Source organism: Symphalangus syndactylus, chromosome 3 (genome assembly GCF_028878055.3).
Source record: "Symphalangus syndactylus isolate Jambi chromosome 3, NHGRI_mSymSyn1-v2.1_pri, whole genome shotgun sequence".
NCBI classification, from domain to species: Eukaryota; Metazoa; Chordata; class Mammalia; order Primates; family Hylobatidae; genus Symphalangus; species Symphalangus syndactylus.
Genome location: NC_072425.2, coordinates 68,501,198 through 68,522,656, shown reverse-complemented (window position 1 = coordinate 68,522,656; position 21,459 = coordinate 68,501,198). Strand labels below are relative to the sequence as shown.

Sequence of the window (21,459 nt, the reverse complement as noted above, 5' to 3'; positions counted from 1 at the left end):
TAAATGCCTAGTTATTTAAGGACGTTTAGAACAAGGATGAATGAATCTTCCGGGCGCTTAATTCGCACCGGCGGGTAAATTTCTTTAGTCTTTCGAGAAGTGGCGGTAAATTCATACAAACCCAGCAGGGAGGAAAGAGAAGAGGGTAAAACCACGATCTCGGAGCGCTCTTCTCAGTCCTTTGGAAAGACTTGCCTTTGCTGCCCGAAACCCTGGAGGGTTACAGCTGGGCGAACCCGGAGGCGCTAGGACCTGGTCGGCGCCTGGCTGCGGCCGCTTTCAAGAGGGCGGAGGAGGGAGAGGAGGAGGGGGATGTGGGAAAGGAGGGGTGTTAAGGGGGGCGGGGGGAAGTCATTTATGCAGAGCAGGAGCTGCTGCCATTGCCACTCAGAATCCCCGCGCGCTGCTCGGAGCCGGAGGGAGCGCTGGGAGCGAGCAAGCGAGCGCTAGGAGCCCGGGCCAGCAGAGGGGGCGCCCGGTCGCTGCTTGTACCGCTCCCGCTGGCCATCTCCGCCGAGCTCGGGGGCCCCGGGAGGAGCGAGACCGAGTCGGAGAGTCCGGGAGCCGAGCCGGGGCGAAACCCAACTGCGGAGGACGCCCGCCCCACTCAGCCGCCTCCTGCGCCCGAGCCGGGGAGCATCGCCGAGCGCCCCGCGGGCCGGAGAGCTGGGAGCACAGGTCCCCGCAACCCCAGGGATGGTCTAGGAGCCGGCGCAAGGCTCGCTGCTCTGCTCCCTGCCGGGGCTAGCCGCCTCCTGCCGATCGCCCGGGGCTGCGAGCCGCGGCGGCCCGGGGCTGCTCGCCGGGCGGCGCAGGCCGGAGAAGTTAGTTGTGCGCGCCCTTAGTGCGCTGAACCAGCCAGCGAGCGAGGGAGCAGCGAGGCGCCGGGACCATGGGCTGGGGGAGCCGCTGCTGCTGCCCGGGACGTTTGGACCTGCTCTGCGTGCTGGCGCTGCTCGGGGGCTGCCTGCTCCCCGTGTGCCGGACGCGCGTCTACACCAACCACTGGGCAGTCAAAATCGCCGGGGGCTTCCCGGAGGCCAACCGTATCGCCAGCAAGTACGGATTCATCAACATAGGACAGGTAACGAACTACAGGCTAGCCCAGCCCTCGGCCCTGAAGCCACTGGGGGCTTCTTGTCCCCTCTGCATGGAACCCCCTCCCCCTCTTCCAGATGTGCTCTAGCAGCTGTTGCCCTAACTCTTGGGCGATGCTCTGTCTCCTGCGCGCGCGCGCGTACGCACACACACACACACACATCACACACACCCCAGAGTTGCCGGGTCCGTGTTTTGTTTATTTGTCTTTTGCAAGCCACGCGGGACTGGTAGGGTCTCGGGAAAAATCTAGAGTGCCCCTGTGGTGGTTTCAGAGACGGCTAGACCTTTTGACCTGAAAAGTCGAGTAGCACTAGTAATCTGAGGCAAAGTCTCAGAGAGGGTGATCGTGGGGAGAGGGGGAAATTAGGTCTTTTGGGGGATAGGGGGTGAGCGCGCCTCTGATGCCTGCGGGGAAGGGAAAGCCTTTCCTGCTCTGACCTGAATTTAGCCCAGAAAGAAGTTTCCTCTTCTGGGACTAGAGAACCTCTGGCGCTGGAGACGCCGGAGGCGCTGGGACTGGAGCTGGAAGGGAGGAGAAAGGAGGGGGAGGGAAGAGGGGGCGGGACCCGGTGTGAGTGCAGATTTAGGGGAGACCTCTAGGCTTCTTCGTCTTAAGCGAGGTCCGCGTGGGGGTTCCCGGAAGGGAGTTGGAGTGGGGAGGTAGGAAACTTCTGAAACCTGCTGGCTGGGTTCCGCTCCGGGAAAACGAGGAGTCTTACCCGGGGACGGAAGGTGCCGGACCGGGAGGTTGCGCCGTGGGGCGAGAGTTGGGCAGGCAGCAGGGGCGCGGGGTTTTTGTGGGGTGCCGCTCGCGGGCTTGGCAGAGCTCCCCTGCTAGGGAGAAATGCCCCTAAACTAAGGTGATGCTATGAGGATGATTGGAAGCGTAACAGATTTGGAAGTACTCCGGGTTCAGTGGTCTTGGCTTTCTGGTTCTCTTCCCCCCCACACTCCTGCGAGAAATGGGGGTAGAGAGGGCTATGAAAGTGGGTCCCAGAAAGTACCCCCCTCCACATACACACCGCAAGCATCTTTGGGGTTGGCCGGAGGAGCGGGCCCTGGCTGGGCTCAGGCGAGAATCCGCTGGAATGGGAGGTGAGGGTGATGGATGGCACCTTTCCAGCAGGCGCGCTTTGGGGACTGCCCGGGGTGCACGCACCCTGCGTGCTCTGTCAGGGGGAAGGGAGAGGGAGGTGCTGGCTGATGCCCGCGGAGTGGGAGAGTAAGGACAGTTTCTGAGGCCATTGCGTTCCACTCCCAGGAACCCAGGGACACCCTCCGCCCCTCCTCCCCGCCGTCTGGGGGATGCGGCACCTGGGGAGGAGACAGAGCTGCTGTCGCCGCGTCTAGAAGGAGCTGGGGAGTGCGGGGAGTGTTCGGAGGAGCAGGAGCACAAGATCTTGCTCTTTGCCCGCCCAGAGGGAGGACATATTCCAGAGAAGCCAGCCCTGTGGAGAACTGAGACTAGGGCAAGGGGCACGGTTTGTATTCCCTCCCGCCCCTGAAACTAAGGAAGTAAGGGAAGCCAGCCAGATTTTGTTGCTTGAGTGACTGTCATCTGCGGAAGATTTCCATTCTAAAGGCTCGTTGGGATTCTACTGGCTTCTTTTTCTCTGGAAGAAAACACTGAGTCCGTTCAGGTCTTTTTACATGAACTTAAAGTTGGGCACTGCCCATGCCCTGGGAATGGAACTGGGGAGGCTAGCACTGAAAGTAGCTAGTACTATTAATCTTTCCAGAGATTCATCTAGGGTTCTGCTAACATTGAACATCTCACACGTGACCAGGCATTTTTGGAGGAATAAATTCTTGAACATACCCTTCTTTCTTAATCTCAAAACAACCTTGTTTGGTGAATATTACCTCACACACAGGAGATGAGGAAACCGAGACCAGCTAGACAGTGGCAAAGCCATGATTCAGACCTGGTACTCTGACTGTTGCAGGCCCAGTCTCCCACGGATCCTGCCTTTTAGGGAACCCTTCCATCCCATGATGAAGGAGGAAGAAAGTAAAATCTTCATTTCCTTGAATTCTGATTTAATGGCTCAGTAGACTGGAAGCAAATATCTGGTCTCAGTTCACAGATATTTAGTTCAAATGAACCCAGCTTTCTTGACTTTAACAACAAAGGCAGAAACAGCTGTTACCTTTCTGAATTAATTGAGCAGAACTGGTATATGACAGAATCTGGCATAGTGAGATGGGAGAAATTGTCACCCAATCCACTTTTGAACAAGCAAACATTGCGATGTCCTGCAACCTCTGCTTGACTTTTTACAAAAGGCCTTATAATGAAGATTCATGGCTTCTCATTAAAAATAATAATACTAAGAAAGTTTACATACAAATAACACCAAGGATGATTTATTGTGGTTTTACAGCGCCAATGAGGAAATTTAGTGCTTATAGAGGTTACAGAGGACCCCTTGAACCAGTGTAAAAAGATCAGCTATTCTACAGTGGAGAGCATTTCCTCTGTAGATCAAAGGAGCTTAAGCCTATGCTAAGTCTTTGGGGTGGTAAATGGAGTTCACACGTGCAATATCATTGCAATGTAAGGGCCAAATATATTTCTTATTCATCCTTTACTGCTCTGACCTTTCAACACTTTAGACATCCTTTTGTTATTCTTTCCATCAGTAAACCAGCTGTGGATCAGCTGAGGGCAGTAACTAATTTGCAGATGCCTCTGGAATGTTCTGTTTTTTACCCATTTGGGCTTGGGGTCTCATCTTACGTGTTGCAAATTGGAACTGAAACTTGTTATTATTTCTGCAGTCATTTACTATCCTGGTAGTATTTTTTATATCTTCGGTATGATATTCTAGGTGAGTAAGGTAGTAAATTTTCACCACAGTAAAGGTACAGTTTTGACCATTTACTCAGAATATCAATGTAATGTTTTGTGTAGCATCTTAGCATTTAAAAGTCACGAGAGGTAACATTTCTGGCCGGGGGATTTCTGTGGAAAACAATAGTTGTGCCTCTTCTGTTAAAAAAAAGATGGGATGTGCAGAGTAACACAAGAAGAAAGCAAACAAACAAGCAAAAAGGACGTGCTTGATTTCCAGAAGGGAACATAAATGAAGGTTTTCTTGCCTTTGTTTATAGAGCTAGCATATGTTTTCACAAAATGTTTATATTTTGTGAATGGTTGTGCCTTGAAATCCTGCAATAATAATACTTAACCATAATCATTGTTAGTTGTTGTCATGTTAGCATATATTATCTTTTGGTTGGTATCGGAGTCAGCTGCAGAATGCCCTGCTTTTCTTCCCTACAAGTTCTGACTATCAGCCCTTAGTATCTAGTGGAACCAGCACCTTCTGAGCTGGCCGAGGGTAGGAGGTGTGCATGCCTATTGACCTGCATGGGAGTGGAGGGAGAGGCCTTTGTCCTCCCTCACTAATCATGTGCTCTGACCCTTTGAGCTAACAATCTACTGGTTAGACAATTGAAATGATATAAAGGAGTAAGACCTGACATAGTGTTAATTGTGGCCCTCCATTTAGAGTAAATCTACAAAGAAGAATTAATGTCTGGTTATTTGAATTCAGGGAGAAGATCCCTTGTGAACAAACAGATTGTTTACGATGTGCAATAGCTGTATTTATCCTTCTGTGAGTTGCTTATAATCCTTGTTTCAAGCCTGAGATTACCAGTAGCAAAGCCCCTTCCCCAAACCACATAACAATTTGAATAACACCTCTGAAGGATAAAACTAAATGCAAGCCATACTGGAAAAATATTTTACCTAGAGCCCCCCATTGACAGCATGCGGACTTGGAAACTCTGGAGAGGCCACTTTCGAGGCTGTGAAAGCAGGAAAGTCACTGAACTTAATGGAGCCTCTGTTCCTTCATCTGTAAAATGATAAATCTCTAGATAATAGAGTGAGTTAACTATGCATTGCTCAGCACATAGTTAAGCTTGCAGCGAAAGGTTTGTTTAATCTGAATCTGAGGAGAAAGGTCAAAATAATTGAGATCCAAAGTTTTAGATAAGGAGAAAGGAAGGCATTTTAAAAATGGAGATGCGAAATGTGAAGATCAGGAAAATATATTTTTGAAGATTGAATTGTAAGAGCCATATCATAGCTTTGTAGGCAGGGAAAATGATTTTCCCGTTCAATGAGTAATTTAAAATGTTAATAGTTTAAAAATAGTTTTATGTTAGATTCTAAACAATTAGGATTGATTTCCCATGGCAGGGTCCTCTTCCCTCATTGATTCTAGTCATAGGCCCTGAAATGTTACAGGATAAGCATACTGCAGATGGACAAAAGGGAGGAAAAATAACCTGAAAAATTTTGTTAAATCATATTCGCATTTACATTTTATTTTTTATTCTGAATGTAGTTTGTGTGAGTAAAGCTAGAAGAAGCATTTTCCAAGTAGGTAGGAAGAGATACATTCGCAGGGAGAACTTTGTTCAGAGATGTCCTGAATACCTCCCACCCTGCTGATTAATTTTGAGCTGTGAATATTATAGGACGCTTGAAATGTTGATTCACAGAGGGCAGGGAATTCTGGATGCTTATGGATAGTCCTGGAAATAGGGGATGTGGTTAGTCTGATGGGTTGTATGGGAGTGGATTGTGCTTGCCTAATAAATTCTTAGGCATTTTGTAAACAGGAGAGTTAATTGGTGCTGTAGTTCCAGATTGGTCTCTGTGTGATATATCTGGCTTTGCACAGGGCAGCCCTTCATGCTCAAGAACCTCAGCCCTGACCCCTGCTAGCCGCTCTCATATGCATATTTCTTATGATGAGGCAAATGAAGGGATAGTAGGGGAACCTTTGCTGGAAAAAACAATTCAGAGTGCGTGGCCTGGTAATGGCGTGTCTGCTGCATTAACCTCATAGATAAGGAATGGTTTGTATGTGGTCATTGGGGATTTTGGGGTCTATTTGAAGTGAAAAACTGCATTTTTGTGAGCCTAAAGGCAGCTGACTTTGCCTTATCACTGTCTTTCGTGGGCTTACATCCAGAGGTCCTAACCTTAAAGGTCAGCCAGAGAAATAGGGTAGTACGGTGAGAAAATTTTCAGCAATGTCTGACTCTTTGGCTGAGAGAGGGAGTCCTGATCCAGAAATATCCCCTGGGCAGGGAGGGGTATTTTTGTTGTCGGTTCAAGTTATGTGAAGCAGTGTCTGGTTTTCACCAAGGCTGAAGTATCTCCAGGCATTGCTCTGCATTGGGACTTTATTATTCATTTAATTCAGGTTGTAATCAATGGCAGAAAAGCTGACTTTAGCTTCCTGGCTGGTAAAAATAAATGCTTATAGACATTCATGCATGCTAGAATACACACACACACATATATACACATATATATGATATATACACAGATGTATATGTGTGTAATATATGTATGTATACACAGCATATATATGTCAATTTTTATTTTTACCAGAATAAAGTTTGCACATAGTTTAGAATAAAATTACTCATGTAGTGTTCTCACTAGTTTCAACAGATTATTCATCTCTACCTCAAAGGGTACCAAGGAGGAACAATCAATGCCAATAAACTCTCCAGTTTGAGTTCATCCTGAGAGTAAAATTAGATCGGAAAGAAAACAAGACTAAGAGTCAGGTTTGAGTGAAATTCCAGGGTCTTTACTTTTATCAACCAACCTGACCCTCAGTTCCTCATTTTTCAGATAGGGAGCCGTAATACCTACTCCATCCACCTCATAGGGTTGCTGTGAAGATCAGGTGACCTAATAGTCAAAATGAGTGTGTATTAGCTAAAATAAGGCATAGGGAGCATTATATGATCTTTAAAGACACTGAAGAGATGCACAGGCACTCAAAAGAAAATAACAACATACAGTGATTTTCCAGATTCTTGTGATTGTCCCTGGGGATATAATGGGGGCTGAAAGGAAGAGGAATAAGTGTTGTGCCTGATTCTCCCATAGGATGATGTGATAGCTACACTTTCCCCCCCGGGAGCCATGGAGACAGGACAGGGGAGGGGGCAACTGACAAGAAAACCAGCCAGCTAAGGCTCCCATCTCCTGTTGGACAGCCCTTGTTTATAAGACATATACAATATGGAGGTTGCAAGATTTTCTTTCTTTTCTTTTCTTTTTTTTTTTTTTTTTTCCCAAAACGGAGTCTTGCTTTGTGGCCCAGGCTGGAATGCAGTGGCACAATCTTAGCTCGCTGCAACCGCTGCCTCCCAGGCACAAGTGATTCTCCTGCCTCAGCCTCCCTAGGAACTGGGATTACAGGCATGCATCACCACACCTGGCTAATTTTTGTATTTTTTAGTAGAGACGGGGTTTCACCATGTTACCAGGCTTGTCTCCAACTCCTGATCTCAAGTGATCCACCTGCCTTGGTATCCCTAAGGGATTACAAGTGTGAGCCACTGGGACCAGGCAAGATTTTCTATTTAAAGTATCAAAACTTAGTCTTTTAGTTTGACTCCAGTGCGAGTCTGTATAGAAGACTAGTGGGAAGTAAAACTGACACATAATAGGCCCATGAGGATATAGATGGGACTTTTTCAGGTGCAAGTGTCAAAAATTGACCCCAAACTGCTTAGAACTAACAAACAAGCAGATAAGCACGCTGGGAATTTGTTAGTTTAAACAGATTCACATGCCTTTATAATGACCTTTTGAAAACAGCTGAATGCTTTTTGTAATCAGACCTTACCTGATCTGCACTTTCTTCATGGCAAAACCTACCTTGACCTAAACTGACATTAATTAGGCCCTTAATTTCTTTCATTGCAGAAATATGAATTGAATTTGATTGCAGGGATGTTTTCCTTGATCCCGATAGAGGTGTATGTAATATACTCAAGTATGTACCTCATTGTGCTTTTCTCACCTGAATAATTATGAGTTCTGAAACATTTAAATCCAAGGGTTTCAAAAAAATGATTGTGGGCCTGTCCAGCTGAAAAGCCAGAGGTAGTGCTAATATCAGCTATTTCTCCTTTTCCTTCAGAAGGTGCTTTCTAGCAAGCAGCAAAGTTCTTATGCTGCTCAGTACCTTTCTTATCCAGAATTGAAATTAACCCCTGAAAAAGACTCCTGATCGTTGGGTGGGGTCGTATCCCCATATGTGGGCCGATCACTTTGTCTAGGAGGGCAGCAGTATTTTGATGGGTGAGCTTGGGTCACATGTCCTCCCTCGAAGGGAGATGTTGACCTTTGATGGGCAGTCCACCAGTTGGGTAGGGACAGTTCCCCAAAGGAAAGTGGGATGCTGTTACTAGAATAAGAGAAAAGAGATGTGAGATAAGGAAAAAAAAAAACCACTAGAGATCAGGTTTGATAGGCCCTAAATGCGCCTAGGCTAGAGAGTTTCAACCTTATCATTTTGGATAAGTTTATACTGAAGTTTATATTGAAGATCTCTGAGAAGGAGGGACAACCCACTGATTCTACCAACACAAGTCTACCATGTAACATACAGATCAGAAAACATTCTCTGTTCTTGAGAAGCTAGAACATTTTCACCCATAATTATCATTTAGTAAGACAAATAGTAATGGACTTCTGGGTAGTATAGTATGGTTCAGTCATGCCTTGGGAGAGTCTGCTGGTAGCAGCGTGCACAATGAACTGAATGCATAATGGCAGAGTGGTTATTGTGTTGGCAATGATTATTGGTAGTGGAAACAGGAGCCATAACAATGGAAAGATTTGGAAGTTCTTGTAGAGGATGATTCAGTAGGGCTTGGTAACTAAACGGAAGTAGGGGATGAGGAGGAGGGAGAATGTGAAGATAGCTGTAAAGTTTTAGCCTTGGGACCAGGAAAAGGGTGGACTGTTGTGTAGAATTAGGAGAGTCTGCAGGATCATTTTTGAGAACAAAAGGATAGGCTCAGCATTAGTTTATATTTAAGGTATACAACATGACATTTTGATATACATATACATAGTGAAATGATTATTACAGGTAAGCAAATTTACATATTTATTATCTTCCATAGTTACCCCTCCTTTTTGCGGTAAGAGCACCTAAAATCTAGTCTCTTAGCAAATACTCAATAAACAACACAGTATTATTATGTTGTTTATCCCTAGTACTGCTGCTGTACATTCCATCTCTAGACAAATTCATCCTACATAACTGTGAGTTTGTACCCTTTGACCTACATCTCCTTCCTTCCCGTCCTCACCCTGGTAGTCACTGTTACACTCTGTTTGTATGTAGTCAACATTTTCTCCCCGAAATTCCACATATAAGTGGGATCATCAACATTCTTTTTGTTGGAAGATAGAAGGACATGCTTATAGAAATGTCCGGTAGGTGGAAGAGCATTTAGGTTGGGAAAGAAGTATAAATTAGCACTCATCATCAACCTCAGTATAAAGGAAGCTTGTGGAAGGGCTTAGGATTGCTAAGAGATGAAGCATGAAGAGAGGTGCACTGAGAAGAGAAGGCAGAGAAAAGAATGTCTCCACTTAGGGAGCAAGGGAGAATGGGAGTAGATGAAGGGGCCAGGAAGCTGGAGAGAGCCACCAGAAGAAAGGGTGCCTCCTTTAGATGGTGGGCAGTAGTGAGAAGTGCTGTAGAAAGAATCCAGGAGGATGTGTGTAAAGTGGTAAGGAGGCTTCCAGTGCTTTTAGCACCAATGCTTGATTGAATAGTGGAGTGGAAGTCAGGTTGTGGGGCAGTAGAGAAATGGAGTACAACAGTTTTTCATTGCACACCTGCTTCTATCCACCTGCCAGCCTCCATTCCCTCCCTTCATCTCTTTCTTGCCAATGTGCTGGGGTAGTTAGGATGATAGGTTTAGAATTAAAAGGGTTTGAAACCTAATACTGCTCCTTCCTAGCTGGGGGACCCTAGATAAGTGTCTTAAGCTCTCTGTTCCTCAGTTTCTTCATGTGTGAAAAGGATATAATAACAAGAGTGATCGCCCCATACATTTGTTGTGAGGATGAGTTAAAAGTAGCTAGAATAGTATCTGACACACAAATACTCAGTAAATGAGAGTCATTGTATCTCGTTTTAAAATTTTTTGGCCGGGTGAAGAGACTCACACCTGTAATCCCAGCACTTTGGGAGGCCGAGGCGGCTGTATCACTTGAGGCCAGGAGTTCGAGATCAGCCTGGGTAACATGGTGAAACCCTGTCTCTACTAAAAATACAAAAATTAGCCAGGTGTGGCGGCATGTGCTTGTAGTTGCAGCTACCTGGGACCCTGAGGTGGGACAGTTGCTTGAGCCCAGGAGGCTGAGGCAGCAGTGAGCTGAGATCATGCCACTGCACTCCAGAATGGTGACAGAGTGAGACTGTCTCAAAAAAAAAAAAAAAAAAATTTTTTTTTTTTTTTACCCTGCAGTAAATCAGTTTACCCCATTTATTATTTTTCACCTCCCCTTTCAAACATGTCCAAGTTTGGAAGATAAATGATATAGTCATCCCAATTGTATGTGAATTTGTGTGTGTGTGTGTGTGTAATTACACACCTATCCTTCCACTAGCTGGTGAGCTTTTTGAGAGGGCAGTGCCTCGTTCATGATTGTATCCCCAGCACCTAGAACCGTGTGTGGCACAGGAGAAGCACAGTGGGCACGTGGGCAGGGGGCATGCAGGGCATAAGTAAAGAGAGAGATAAAAAGTCCATCTGGAAAGGAAGAGAAACGTTGGTGCCTCAGACTAAAGAGGAAGGAAGGGTGAGTGGCGAGTCAGAGGAGTTCCGCTGAGGAGGAAAGGAGTATAGAGTGGCCTCGATCTCAGTCACTTAAAAGGATTATAAATCATTCTATCATAAAGACACATGAACATGTATGTTTATTGCAGCACTATTTACAATAGCAAAGACTTGGAACCAACCCAAATGCCCATCAATGATAGACTGGATAAAGAAAATGTGGCACATATACACCTTGGAATACTATGCAGCCATAAAGAAGAATGAGTTCATGTCCTTTGTAGGATATGGATGAAGCTGGAAGCCATCATTCTCAGCAAAGTAACACAGGAACAGAAAACCAAACACCACGTTCTCACTCATAAGTGGGAGTTGAACAGCGAGAACACATGGACACAGGGAGGGGAACATCACACACTGGAGCCTGTTGGGGGTGGGGGGCAAGGGGAGGGAGAGCATTAGGACGGATACCTAATTCATGCAGGGCTTAAAACCTTGATGATGGGTTGATGGGTGCAGCAAACCACCATGGCACATGTATATCTATGTAACAAACCTGTATGTTCTGCACATATATCCCAGAACTTAAAAAAAAAAAAAAAAAAAAAAAAAAAGATGACCGCCTGTGGCAAGTTGGAGCAGCGGGGACTGGATGAAATGGATGTCTGGATACTTCAGTATTTTGGAACACTTTTGGGAAATGCTGATAACAATTAATAATTGATGACTATATAAAAATGTGCCAAATAGCAATGAGGTTATTTGCTGCTTGTCCTTAGCCGTTGCACAGTGAGTAGTGATTAAATGAGTGAGTGAAAAAAAGAAAAAAATGAACCAGTCTGTATGGTTTTGTGCCTTTCTCACTAATGCTCAGGAGCCTGAGATTAGAAAAGGACAAAACAGGCTGGGTGTGGTGGCTCATGCCTGTAATCCCAGCACTTCGGGAGGCCAAGGCGGGTGGATCACCTGAGGTCAAGAGTTCGAGACCAGCCTGGCCAACATGGCAATACCCCATCTCTATTAAAAATACAAAAATTAGCTGGGCGTGGTGTCGAGCGTCTATAATCCCAGCTACTCAGGAGGCTGAGGCAGGAGAATCGCTTGAACCCAGGAGGTGGAGGTTGCAGTGAGCCGAGATCGCGCCACTGCATTTCAGCCTGGGTGACAGAGCAAGACACCATCTCAAAAAAAAAAAGAAAAGAAAAGGACAAAACAAGGAGTTTGAATTTACCAGAGTAAGAGAGAAGGTGAAAGAGAGACTCTGGGAAACTAGGAGGCAAACAGTTCTTGAATACAAAAGGTGCCACCTCTGAAGTGGTTGACCATAGTCTGTGAGGAAGTTGGTGGGGCCAAAATAGGACTACTGGACCAATGGAATAGGGTGGCCATAGGGGCTTTACAAACAAAAGAAAAATGGATGGCTAGTTTGATAAGAGTGGTAGAAGCAGAAAGATGAGAGCCAACCCAGAGAGTATTTTTATTTTTTTGTAAGCTACTAGGTGGAGTTGTTCTGCTTGATAATAAGGTCCAGGGCATGGAGATGCAGGTGAGACAAACAGGCAGAGAACAGGTGAAGACTAATGAGTTGGAAAGAGTCAAGAAACAGAGGCTGAAGTATTTGAGGGGTTATCAGTGCGTGGAAGAAGAGGATTCCAAGTAATTTGTGCTGATATATCCACTGGGCAGATAAACATGAAGCTTACCCCGTATTTCATTCTCTTTGGATAAATGTAGGTATTATCTCTGCTTTACACATCTGTGTGCTATTATTTGCACTGCAGGTCCCTTACCAACTTAAGGGATAAAGACAGACACATGGGTGATTGCTTTCAACTCCCATATTTGGTTTAAAAACTGAAGATTGTATTGAACACTGAATATAGAGGGAACAGTGGAAACAGAGAATGTAAAACCAGGACACAATATTTAAGGATGATTTTTTTAAATGGTCTATACTATCTCACATTTTAGGTTGACTTTTAGCTTAGGTTGTCACATAGTCTACTTTCCATCTCAGTATTATAACAGATAATTATAACTATAATTTATTCACATATCATGTATTCTGCCCTTTAAATACTTATTTTATATAGTACAACAAAGCTGTGTTCTGAACATGCCTTTCATGTATTCTTAGCCTAAACTTTACCACCTTACAGGAATACAGATACGTTTTAAAATCAGTCTTTAAAATTATTTATAGATTGCTCTATCACATATAACATTTTTAGATTGCTCTATATAATAGATTAATCTTGTTTACATTTGTATGATCATCTGATTGTTAATTGAGGTTAGCATCACAAAAGAAGTATTTAAGTTTCTATTTTAATTTTCTGTGCATTATCTAAGAGGTTAATTCTATCCTGGGAAAATTACATTTTGGATACCATGCCAGCATTGAACCTAGTTAAGATTTATTAAAAGCAAGTCTTTCCTTGATGCCTTTCCCAGTATGACAAACTGTTTATATTCTCTCTCTCTCTCTCTGTGTGTGTGTGTGTGCGTGTGTGTATATATGTGTGTGTGTATATATATATCTATAAAATAAGTACTTAAGGGATGATATTTTTGTAATAAGTTCTTAAGGTCTGGTATTTTTCTATACTGAGAAGCTCTTACAGCTGTAAAAATATACCAGATCTCTGTATATCCATGTTCCCATGCTTGTACCTTGTTTTCTCTGGTGGGAGTTCCTCAACCAAAATAAAGCTGGGTAGTCTGAATACAGAGCAGGGAGGGGAGATCATCCCAGGGCCTATAATTTTGTAAGCAAATATCCATAATGTAAATTTAGAAAGATACTGCCTACTCATCCTGTGCCTATTCTAGTTTCATTTAACTAATATGTTTGTGTGTCGGCGGGAACCCCATTCATCAATTTCAAAGTTTCTCAAAGAAAACAAAATTGTAGGCCACTTAGGATTTATTACAGGCTAGCTTCCAGCAAGACCTTTTTTCTTTATTTTTAACTATGGGGCATCTTTCTATTTGGTGCTCATGGACCAATTTACCAAACGCTGCATTCTTTGACTCATCACGGGATGATGTCATTGCTCCTGGGCTGGTTGGACAATGCTGGGAACCAGTGAAGGAAACTCAAAGCTGAAAACAGGTGACTTGAGTCACCCTTCTAGATCCAGCCCTGCCATGAATTTGTCACATATTTATGAGCCGGTCACAGGTTTCCTTTGTCATAAAAGATTAATTCTATTCATTTTTTTATTTAAAAAATAGTTATTGAGGGACACCATGAAGAAAGTGAAAGGACAACCCACAGAATGGGAGTAAATATTTGCAAATCATATCTGAGGAAGACTTGTACCCAAAATATGTAATGAATTCTCGTTCTCAATAATAAAAGACCAATTTCTCAATTAAAAATGGGCACAAAATATCTGAGTGGACATTTTTCCAAAGCACATATGCAAATGGGCAAGAAGCACATCCAAAGATGTATAACATCATTAGTCACCAGGGAAATGTAAGTCAAACCTCAATAAGCTACTGGTTTACACTTACTAGGATGGCTATAATAAAAAAGACAGATCATTACAAGTGTTGATGAGAATGTGGAGAAATTGCAACTCTCCAATTTACAGTGGGAATGTGCTATGGGAATGTAAAGCTGTGAGACAACTTTGGAAAACTGTCTGGCAGTTCCTCAAAAGGTGAAACATACAGCTACTCTATGACCCAGCAGTTCTCTCCTAAATGTATACCCAACAGAAATGAAAACATTTGTCCACACAAAATCTTGTAGATAAATGTTCATGGCGTCATTATTCACAATAGCCAAAAAGCAGAAACAATCTATCAACAGATAAATGGATAAAATTTGGTGTATTCATGTTAATATTATGGAATATTTTTTCACAATGGAAATGAAGTTTTGATACATGCTACAATGTAGATGAACCTTGAAAATATTATGCTAAGTGAAAGGAACCAGTCACAAAAGGCCACATTATTGTATCATTCTGTTTATATAAAATGTCCAGATTTAGCAAATCTATAGAGACAGAGGGTAGATTAGTGGTTGTGTAAGGCTGGAAGGGTTGGTGGGAAATGGGGAGTGGCTGCTAATAGGTATGAGATTTTTTGGGAGGTGATGAAATGTTCTAAAATAGATTGTTGACCTGGCTCACTGGCTCTTGCCTATAATCCCAACACTTTGGGAGGTCACTTGTGGCTAGTGGGAGAATCACTTGAGGCTAGAAGTTCAAGACCAGCCTGGGCAATAAAGCGAGACCCTCTGGTCTACACCCCAAAAAAAATAAAAATAAAAAATTAACAGGGCATGGTAGCCTGTAGTCCCAGCTACTCAGCAAGCTGAGGCAGAAAGAGGGCTTGAGCCCAAGAATTTTGAGGATGCAGTAAGCGTAATCGTGCCACTGCATTCCAGCCTGGATGACAGTAAGACTCTGTCTCAAAAAATAATAATAATAACCCTGATTATGGTGATTTTTGTACAACTTTGTGAACATACTAAAAACAATTTAATACTCTGCTTTAAAGCAGGGATCCCTAACCCCCAGGCCATGGACTGATACGGTCCGTGGCCTGTTAGAACCAGGCTGAACAGCAGGAAGTAAGGGGCAGGTGAGCTGCTCCACTTCCTGTCAGATCAGTGGGGCCCTTAGACTCTTGTAGGAGAGCAAACCCTACTGTGAACTGTGCATGTGAGGGATCTAAGTTGCGTGCTCCTTATGAGAATCTAACTAATGCCTGATGATCTGATATGGAACAGTTTCATCCCAAAACCATTGCCCCCTCCCCTGTCCGCAGAAAAGTTTTCTTCCATGAAACCGGTCCCTGGTGCTGAAAAGGTTGGGGACCACTGCTTTAAATGGGTGATTTGTTTGGTATGTGAATTATATCTCAATAAGGCTGTAAAATAGTTATTGAGTACCTATTTTATCAGCCATTCTACTAGGCACAATACAATTACATTTGTCTGCTCACATGGTGCTTGCATTATAGTGGGAGGAGACAAGCCATAATCCAGTAATGACATGAGTAAAATAATTTCAAATTATGATAGGTGCTGTTGGAAAGCAACATGTTAGTAGACTAAAGTGTGACCAAGGGTGAGAGAACTCATTTAGTTGGTCAGGGAGACTCACTGAGGAGGAACATTTGAGCAGATACCTATTTTTTTTTTTTTTTTTTTTTTGAGACAGAGTCTCCCACTGTCACCTAGGCTGGAGTGCAGTGGCGCAATCTCGGCTCACTGCATCCTCCGCCTCCTGGGTTCAAGCGATTCTCCTGCCTCAGCCTTCTGAGTGGCTGAGATTACAGGTGTCTGCCACCACGCCCGGCTAATTTTTTGTATTTTTAGTAGAGACGGGGTTTCACTATGTTGGTCAGGCTGGTCTCAAACTCCTGACCTGTGATCTGCCTGCCTCGGCCTCCCAAAGTGCTGGGATTACAGGCGTGAGTCACTGGGCCCAGCCGCAGATACCTAATTTTAAGAAAGCACCAACCACGTGGTAGTCTGGAGTCGGATGAGGTCTTCGTAAAGGAGATGGCAAATGCAAAGGCCTCGGAGGAAGAGAAGGTCAGACAGTGTAAATGGAGACTAACAAGGAAGAAGAGGTGGAGCTTGAGATTGGAGAGGACCATCTTAAGGCTTAATTTTGGTGATGTCATTTCCCTGTTCAGAAGCCACTGGTAGCTCCCGTTTGCCTATTGCATTACAATGGATTCCTTCTCTGGGCTTTTAAAGGCCTGTACCTACTTGTCCTGAAATAGTTTTTCCATCATTTCTCCTACTCATTCCCTTAATAAAGCTAGACCTTCCTATTGTTCCCCAGATATTATGCTCAATGCTTTCCTGTTGCTGCATCAGTCTTTCCACCTAAACTATTCACCTGATCCATTGCTCTTCTGGAAATTTTATCTCTTCTTGAAGGCACCTCTCAAATGTCAACTCTTGTCTATAGCCATACTATGCTGAATGCGCCTTGTCTCATCAAATATCACCTCTTTACCTATATTTTGCTCTGGAACTATACGTAAAATATAGGTATAGGTAGAATTGCTCTGATTTTTAACTTCATTGACTTGCATAATAGCTTGCCCAAAATTCTCTTAGGGAATTAAATATAGTTAAGTTTTACTTTTTTTTTTTTTTTCCGTCTACAGGAACTTAATTATTACTCTGTAGCATATAGCATAGTGTCTCACTCTGTATACATAGTCATTAAATATTGGTTGAATTCTAAAGTATTTTGCAGACATGGAATTATGTAAAATGTAAAATAAATATGAACACTGGAGAAAAATTACAAAAAATTCTATATAGTCAAGAATGAAATCAGTAGTGCATTGTATATTCTATAAAGGGGTATGGTAAAAAGCAGTGATCTAGGATTGATGAGTCATTTGTGTGTGGATTCGAAAGTCCACGCTTCCTGGGAAATAGCCTAGCCCTTATCTTTTAGTGTTTCAGACCTTGGCATCATTAGCAGGGTCATTCTTCTGATTTTGACTTCTATGAGCATTTTTGGTATGAAAGTCAGAGTACACAGTGTGACAGCATGTACTCCGAGAGCCAAGTCCCAGATTATCCTAGGACTGTGATTGCTTCTCTGTGGATCTTGGTGAACCCTAAGGATCCTTCTGGCTGTGACCATCTCCTTGGGGTGGCAGTGAAAGTCTTTTGTCTATTGGAGCAGTGAGAAGAATAGCACAGAGTTCCCTAATGAAGAAACTGGTCAGTAGTAAGAAACAATTTCCAATCACGGGCAAATTTCACTGTTTATTTAGAAGCAATGGAAGTAGCAAAAACAAGCAGCTTTGGTGCACATGAAAGGTCCTAAAAGAAAGGTCCTCTGTATAAAATAAGCTGTACACTCTTGTGATGGTCAGAGGCTCATGGCAGGGCCTAGCTGGATTGGCCATTTAAGTGCCAAAACACTGAAATTAAATCTGGAGAGGAGGAGGGATTGCAGACTCTAGAACAAACAGTCGTAAATTAAGCCCTGCAGCTCAGTCCTTAAGGAGTGGCTTCAGAAACATTCTTGGAGATAGGAAACAAATTCAGGACAAATAGAACAAATATTTATTGGGAGTTAACTCCCTTTAATGATAAAGGGAACATTCTCTTGGTTGGGTGACATGGCCAGAAGCCAATCTCTCAATAGAGATGAGTCTCCCCATTTGACCTCTCTTCTTTTATCAGATGCAAGCTGCAAACCTCCAGGCCTTCAGGCTTGGGTAGATAGAGGGAAAGATGAGTTGTATTTTCTAGGCCAGATGAAGGAGCAATGGAAAAGCTGAGCTTTCTCATGGGATATATGGTTTGAAAGTAGAGCTATTCCTTCCTCACAACTGTGATGGGCCTACTGTAGGTAAGGCCTTTTTCACTCTTATGTGGATTATTGTGCAAGTCTTACCCTGTCCCCACTGCCTCCCCCTTTCCTCTGGTCAAAAAGAATTGACTTCTTCCTCTCCCCTTTTCTTCTCTTTCCTCCTCTTCCTTCTTTAATGTTCTCAACATCATTCAACCTAACTATTTTGCCATTCTGTGCACATAAACTGGCATGTCCTGCTTTTCCGCCTCTACTCATGTCATTCTCACTGCCGGGACATCCACATGTCCAGATCTCACTATGTTCTACAAAGCCCTTCTCAGATGTCATTTCCTCAAATGAAACTTCCTATGGCTAAAACCTCCTTTGTTTAAACTCTCATTGAACCTTGTATGCTTCTTTTTATTGGCAGTTGGCATTTTCATCTTACATGCTAGCTAGCTAGCTAGCTAGCTAGCTATCTATCTATCTATCTATCTATCTATCTTATCTATCTGATTTTCTCTCCTCTGCTAGATAATAATAATCCCCCTAAACATAGGATTTCTGGGCCAGGTGTAGTGGCTCATGCCTGTATTACCAGCACTTTGGGAGGCCAAGGTGGGCGGATCACCTGAGGTCAGGAGTTTGAGACCAGCCTGGCCAACATGGTGAAACCCTGTCTCTACTAAAAATACAAAAATTAGCCGGGTGTGGTGACGCGCACCTGTAGTCCCAGTTACTCTGGGAGGCTGAGGCAGGAGATTTGCTCGAACCCGGGAGGTGGAGCTTGCAGTGAGCCAAGATCGCGCCACTGCACTCCAGCCTGGGTGACAGAGTGAGACTCCATCTCAAAAAAAAAAAAAAAAAAAGATAGGATTTCTGTGTGGTTCACCTTTGTGACCCAGTTGGCACCTAGAAGAGTTTTCTGTAGTTAAAATGCCCTCAGAGCTGGGCGCGGTAGCTCACGCCTGTAATCCCAGCACTTTGGGAGGCCAAGGCGGGCAAATCACCTGAGGTCAGGAGTTCAAGACCAGCCTGACCAACAGATTGAGAAACTCAGTCTGTACTAAAAATACAAAATTAGCCGGGTGTGGTGATGGGTGCCTGTAATTCCAGCTACTTGGGAGGCTGAGGCAGGAGAATCGCTTGAACCTGGGAGGTGGAGGTTGCGGTGAGCTAAGATTGTGCCATTGCACTCTAGCCTGGGTAACAAGAGCAAGACTCCGTCTCAAAAAAAAAAAAAAAAAAAAAAAATTGCCCTCAGAAAAATTTTCTAAAATGGATAAATGGGAGTGGGCAAAAACAGGCAGGGAGTAAATAAAACCCGCAGCAATTGTTAGCACTGTTCACTGAATGGTTCTGGTTCTCTCCCTTGGCTGTATTATAAGATTGAATTTTCCTATATTTGGTGTTGAGCATGGCCAGGTGACTTCAGTGGGCCAGTGAAATGTGAGCAGAAGTGACACGTGTCCCTTCATTTACAGTCAGTGAGTGATTTGTGGTGAGCTGCATCTGCCCTGTGATTGGCAAAGCTCCAGATGGTGGATGCTTCATTAGTCTGAGTGCTTGAGAGATGTGATGAGCGGCACTCCCACCCAGCCCAGTGCACGAAGATACATAACATGAGCTAGAAATAAACCTTTTTTGTTTTAAGTCACCAGGACTCATGGCATCAGTTCACTTTTGTGGAACCTAGTCCATCTCTACAAACACAAAAGACCAAGCTCAATAGGTTTCTCCTTAGCCTTGTGTGCAGTGTAGACTAAGATATGTGATCAAAGGAGAGAAAAAGATTGTGATACTCTGGATAAGAACGCTGTGATGTAATAGGAAGACCTTAGTGAACTCCAGCATACATTTTGCTGATTATTCAGTTGGTAATTATGTATATCCAAGAAAAAAATCAGAAGCCATTTATTAGTTATTTCCAAATGTGTGTATGTGATTCTGTTGTTTAGAGATCTGCATTTCCTGAAAGACACCCTAAAGGTCCTAGAGCTTAATTGCTCTCAGAGTTGCTTCTTTGTCCTCACATTATTTATTGACCTTGCTGATTCTTTGCATGAAACTTATTCTATGAGTTCAGATAGACCTGTTAATCACTGGTAAGCTTCGTTAGAAAATTCAGTTTTTTTTTCTCTTTCCATGAAGACAGAAACTTAATGTGTTGCAGGTTGTCTTTTGTTCTTCCCCATCAGTTGAAAATAGCACGTTAATTTTGTACTTCAAAAAATTGTTTAATAGAGAACTCTCTTTCTGCTTGCCAATAGCACTTGTTTGTGCCTTTGCTGAGGGCCACATTGTGCTTCCAGAATTATGACACCCACTGCTGCAGAATCCACTTAAATTTGCCTCTCCATTCCAAAGGACATTATGCTTTAGTTGTGAGAGAACTGGCTTCACAAACATGTGGGTATCGGTTCACTCACTGATTTATGTGATGTGGACACAGTGGGGAACATCTGAGATTTAAAATATGATGGCCTGAATTTCCAACTGTTGAAATGAATCCAAAGCAGCAGATTTTTCTTCTTTGGCAAGACAGAATTGAAGCAACATGCAGTGATTTGGTTTGCCGATTTGCGATCTGTTAAAAATCTGAATAGCTTAAAAACGGGGAGAGTAAAGGCTGTGTAATGTGAAAAATATTCTAAAGGTCACCTGATTGTAAAGTCTTAGGCAAGTTAGGCATCATGAAACAAGAACTATTATGAAATAATTGATACATTGCATGTGAACATGTAGGTTTTGTTTTGCTAAGGTATTCTATTGCCAAAGTAGATAAAATCTTATTTTGTTCAACCTAATTCTGAAAAGGCCATATAGTGAACCCGGGAAGTCTTTCTCCCACTTTCTAGTCTCTCACCTGTAGAAGTCATGGCTGGCATTTATTCATTCCTTTCACTTGTGAGTTTTCTCTCTGTCATCATTCTGTCCTTCAATATTCATTGCAAATATTTTAGAATGCCCACACTATGCTGAGCACTGTGCTAAGCCCTGAAGATGCAGCAGTGCGTAATGATCTCTACGTTCTTGGAACTTAAGTGCTCATCAGAAGAGTGTGCAAACTTGCTTCGAAATAAATCACCCGAAACTCAGTGGTTTAACACCACAGTCATTATTGCCTCTGAAGCTATGAGTTAACTGATAGGTTCTTGAGTTGACTGCTGGGTCACCTGGGGCCTGGCTGGTCTAGGATGGCTTCACTCACATATCTGGTGGTAGGTGCTGGTTGCTGGTGCTGGCTTGGGTTATGGGGAGTGGTGGGGGACCTGGCCATTGTGTCTCATTATTCAGCAGGCTAGGTATTTTCCCATGGTGACAAGAAGGTATCCCAGGAGCTTGAGAGAGTAGCCTCAATGTGCAAAGTGCTTTTCCAATTTCTCCCTGTGTCTTAATATCCCATAGGTCAAACCAAGTCATATGA

The 21,459-nt window shown here is 43.6% G+C and overlaps 1 protein-coding gene across 3 annotated transcripts in view; it reads left to right on the top strand.

The window, feature by feature from the left end:
- Nucleotides 1-382: 382 nt before the first annotated feature.
- Nucleotides 383-21,459, top strand: part of PCSK5 (proprotein convertase subtilisin/kexin type 5) — a 471,035-nt gene continuing 449,958 nt past the window's right edge. For all 3 annotated transcript variants that reach the window (XM_055272213.1, XM_055272212.1, XM_055272214.1), the window contains exon 1: nt 383-1,084. In XM_055272213.1, coding sequence (XP_055128188.1) covers nt 893-1,084 — 192 coding nt within the window. In that variant the 5' untranslated portion in view covers nt 383-892. The remainder of the gene's footprint in view (nt 1,085-21,459) is intronic.